General features: G+C 33.8%; 1 protein-coding gene across 1 annotated transcript; it reads right to left on the bottom strand.

Moving 5' to 3' along the window:
- Positions 1 to 2,490: 2,490 nt before the first annotated feature.
- Positions 2,491 to 3,834, bottom strand: LOC129291978 (uncharacterized). The gene is made up of 4 exons (XM_054929468.1): positions 3,753 to 3,834; positions 3,603 to 3,667; positions 3,336 to 3,455; positions 2,491 to 3,233 (listed from the first exon to the last, which is right to left on the bottom strand). The coding sequence occupies exons 3-4, from the start codon at positions 3,395 to 3,397 to the stop codon at positions 2,639 to 2,641; spliced, it is 657 nt and encodes a 218-aa protein (XP_054785443.1). The 5' UTR covers positions 3,398 to 3,455; positions 3,603 to 3,667; positions 3,753 to 3,834; the 3' UTR covers positions 2,491 to 2,638.
- Positions 3,835 to 4,268: the final 434 nt, after the last annotated feature.

Below are 4,268 nucleotides of genomic sequence, written 5' to 3'. Positions count from 1 at the left end.
TGAATAATGTGTTAGGAGATTGTTATGGTTTTTTGAGTAGCCTATAAGGCTAATGACTATAAATAATGGATAAGTAAATTTAAAAGGGTTTAATTGAATTGTTTCATGTGTTAAGGGATACAGTTTAGCCGAATCAATGCCTATGTTAAGTAATGAGAATTGACTGAGGAATATTGTATTATATAGATTGAGCACTTGTGAAGTTACTCGTGAGAATTTGCACCCTTGAGAGCTTGGCGTGGTTGGTAACCCTTAGTAGCAAGGGTTAAAGGTAAGTCGAGCAATCCTTTTACTTGTTTGTTTGTGAAATTGTTTATAAGTATTTTGATATAACTATGTGCGTTGTGTTATGAACTAATAAAGTAGCAGAATTGTGAAAGAATATGCATGCATGCCTTAGGTCAATTACCTTTTTAGCTTTAGAGCATCAATCCACCTTACGCATGACTTGCTTGCGTTTCACCAGCCACTCCACAAAAGCATTCAGTCCTCTGCTCTATCACTGAATGCGTCCGCACTTTTTAAAGATAAGGCTTCTCCTGTGAGTATCGATTGAAATGAATTTGAGAAGGTATGTACATTCTAAGAGTTGTGGGATGCTAGATTCCTTGTCTATCCTTTTTAATCAGGCTTAAGTTAATTTCTACTGTCTTGATCAAATTAAACCCTTACACAATTTTGTATAAGTGTGTCTTCCTAACCAATTCAATTAACCAAGTCCTTATATAATTTTGTACAAGTCCTTAATCAATTTTTTAATTAAATATAATAAATGTGACTTATCAGCAATCTACACATAATTGGCACGATTAATCAATTGGTTTAAATTGACCAAAAGCACATAATTACTACTTAAAGCTACATCCATCCATTCATTCCTTTCCACTTAGCCATTCTATGTTCATTACCATTCAATTACCAGTTTCCAATGCCTTCAATAATCCCATTTTGCTTAAACATGATTTTCACCCTAATTTTCTCTTAGTTAAGGCTAAATTGAGCTTACGGGTTCCAAGCTCTATTGATTAACTCTAAATCAATCACAAAGCTTTAATTTAACTTTTGAGAACTTTTTCATTACTAATAGGTAAGAAACAAATCTCTTAAATTTCACCGATTCAATTTTTCTATAACTCATACCAAGAGAAATTATAGTAGAATTAGAGGTAAGGGTTGTATGAAGCTTATCCGATAAGTTAATGATCAAAGATGTCTTCTAATGCCCTAAGAACTCTTGCCCTAGTAGCTAAAGACCTCTCCTTCTCTCCTCCCTTGCTTTTCTCTGATTTTCCCTTATGAACCAACTACTAATTCACGAATTATTAAGTCATTTTCTGTGCCATGTGCTGTAGCATGGGTAGCCTTGTATCGTGGCGTGCGGCACAATGAGGAGAGTTCTCATTGCGCACACATGCTTCGCCCTAAAATGTGGTTCTTTCACCCATACCTATTCATTCAATATCCCAAAGAAGCAAATTATCAAATAACTATCCAAACTCTCCATCATTTACTAATTACTAATTTACCCCTCATTAATAGCTAATTGTGGGATTAGAAAATCAAGATGTTACAATGATGATGAAGACAAATGAATTACTAAGAAATAGTTGAAAGGAGGTTCACCCACCTTCTACAATTCCTTCACCGACTCCACTCTCTTTAAGTTATTTTCTCCCTTGTTTGACTCTACCCTTCATAGATTAAGAACTTCCTCTCCCTTGGCAGTTGCTGAAGGAAGAGGCATCAACGAGTAACCACTCTCATAGATAGAGAGATTTGACACTCATATGGGAAACCTAGAGGAGAGAAGTCGATGATGCTAGGATGCAAGCATAATATTAAATGAGAAAATGACATGCTAGGCTTAACATGTACCAAGCCCAATGCCAAGCCCATAATATTAGAAAATGACTTATCAAACTTGGTTGGAATAGAGCCCAATGTCAAGCCATGTTACCTCATGAAGATAAGGCTAAAAAATGGCTCAATGAACAACGATTTGTGCCTAGAGTCATCAATTTTTGCATTGGCTTGGTGCCACTATTTAAGACGATACATTGATAAAATTGATAAAATTATTAAAAATATGTAAGATTTTATTTGATTAGATCAGTATAATTTTATTGGATAGATCATAGATAATGTGGTACATCAGGTTTAACTAAGAATTTTTCAATCATCAAGTATATCATTTGTCCAACCAAACTAGCACAAATTTCCATAATTAATCAGAAAGTACCAATGAATTATCAAAAACATCACCAATCAAAAAATAAATAAAAACACAAAATAACTTGGTTCTATGTTATTGGAAAAAATAATAAAGAAAAAGAATAGAAAATGGAATTAAGACCAGATCATGGACTAGACATAATACTTATGTTTGATCTATTTCCAATGTGGCTCCTTTTGATCTGGATCATTTCAAATCTTCATAGAATATACTTATATTTTTTGTATATTTTATAGTCATCTCTCAATCATCTCGTCAATCACTTAAAAAAATAAAATAATGTAAATGTTATTTACAATTTATGAATAACATGATTAATGGCCTTCATGCACGAACAGAAAACATGTCTAATTAAATATGACAACTTGCTCATTATATTTTTATTCATGAGAAACAGTTCTATAATCATCTCACAAAACTGAAAGTAAGTCCATCACTGATTCCTGAGGTGTCAGCACGAGTTTTACTTCCAAAATCAACTTGAACATCATTATCATCTCCAGAAGATGTGACTGCTTCAGAACTGTTCACCTCTCTTTCTTTCCTAAAACTAAAACCTGAACTATTACCATAATAATGCTCTGCTTCATTAACTTCAGGTGGAACTCCATTTTCATCATGAAACCTGTAGATTCCATCTGTTTCATCCTTCTCATCATTAACCTGCACATCATTATTTGGGTACTTCTCATGTATCAGTATCTTCCCAGAATTTTCTTTGAATGAATCCTTAATCTCATTTTCAGCTTCTACTACAAGAGGGATCTGATTATTCAACCATGAAGATGGAATCATCACTTTACGCCCCAACAATACAATTCCAAATTCTTCAAAAATTTTGATTTCACCACCAAATCTTTCTGTTCTATTATCTCCTGACTGATGAATCTGGTATAGCAACCAGGCACTAACAGTTAGCAGAAGCAATATCATCAGTAATATCTGCTTCAAGCAAGCCCTCTTAGATCTCTGGTTCCTTCTGAGAAAATCGTAATCCATCTTGTAGGAAGAAGAATTCAATAAACAAGTCAACGGCTGGGAAAATTGATCTATTTTCTGGAAAAGACTGAAAAATTCGGCCGGGCGGGAAAACAGGAATCACGTGGCGTTGGAAAACTGATCTATTGTCAGAATATCTAGATTTGTTCGTCTTATTTCCAGCATTTTCTCAGTAACCAAACAAGAATCACTCAGTCGTCCAACCGTTTCCCGAAATTTTTCTCTGTAATCAAGCAGAAGACAAGAGAAGATTACTCTAGAATTGCAAGAAACAAACATGGACATATATCGTCAAGAATTAAAAGCCAAAGTCGTTGATCGATCTTCAACATGTAAGCGTACAAGGAAAAGTAAATTCGTGAAACGATACCTTTTTGAATTCGTAGAGGATAGCCTACTTCTCTGTTCACTCGTCGATATTGTTGAATCTTTGATCTGTTTGAAAATTCATACAAGAGAAAATAATTAAGATTCAAAGTGAGAGTCGTTGAGAATGAGCAAGCGCAAACGTAGCAGTTACTTTTCGCTCGTGATCTCCAAAATGCCCCCGACATCTTCCCAAATCTCTAGTATTGCTCAAAGAGTGAAAAGGCACCGCTCATGAGGACGGAAGCTCGTGAGGGTAGTTTGGGAAGTAAGATATTATGTCCCCATCTAGCGTTGGCTTTTTTTTTTTTTTTTTAAATTATTGGGTGAAGCAAGCATTGGCTTTACATTGTTAACGTTTTCTTTTTCCTTCATTGGGTAGCATGCTTAAAAGTAGATTTGATTGAGTCAACGACCTTTTATTTATTTATTTATTTTTTTGGAAAGATGTTTGCGCGTAAAATAAAAAAGAAACATGGAAGTTTATTAAAAAAGAAAGAAGGAAAGAAAGAAATGAAAAGAAAAGAAACATGCAGCGTGGTATATAATTATTAAGTTATTTGTCTTAATGTAAAAAAAAAAATAAAAAAAATTCATTTTTCTTTTATATTTATTTTGATTTGGATTGGATGAGAAAACTGCTAGAATGTAAAAAATAATGAGATGTGAT

This window comes from Prosopis cineraria, unplaced genomic scaffold, assembly GCF_029017545.1.
Source record: "Prosopis cineraria cultivar Desert tree isolate PC_DT_omini unplaced genomic scaffold, ASM2901754v1 PC14, whole genome shotgun sequence".
NCBI lineage: Eukaryota > Viridiplantae > Streptophyta > Magnoliopsida > Fabales > Fabaceae > Prosopis > Prosopis cineraria.
This window is presented reverse-complemented; position numbering and strand designations above follow the sequence as displayed.

Coding starts and splice junctions, on each gene's coding strand:
- LOC129291978 (XM_054929468.1), bottom strand. CDS start 3,397: ATGCTGGAAATAAGACGAACAAATCTAGATATTCTGACAATAGATCAG. Junction 3,234..3,335: donor GATCAGTTTTCCAACGCCAC/GTGATTCCTGTT, acceptor TTCTTCCTACAA/GATGGATTACGATTTTCTCA.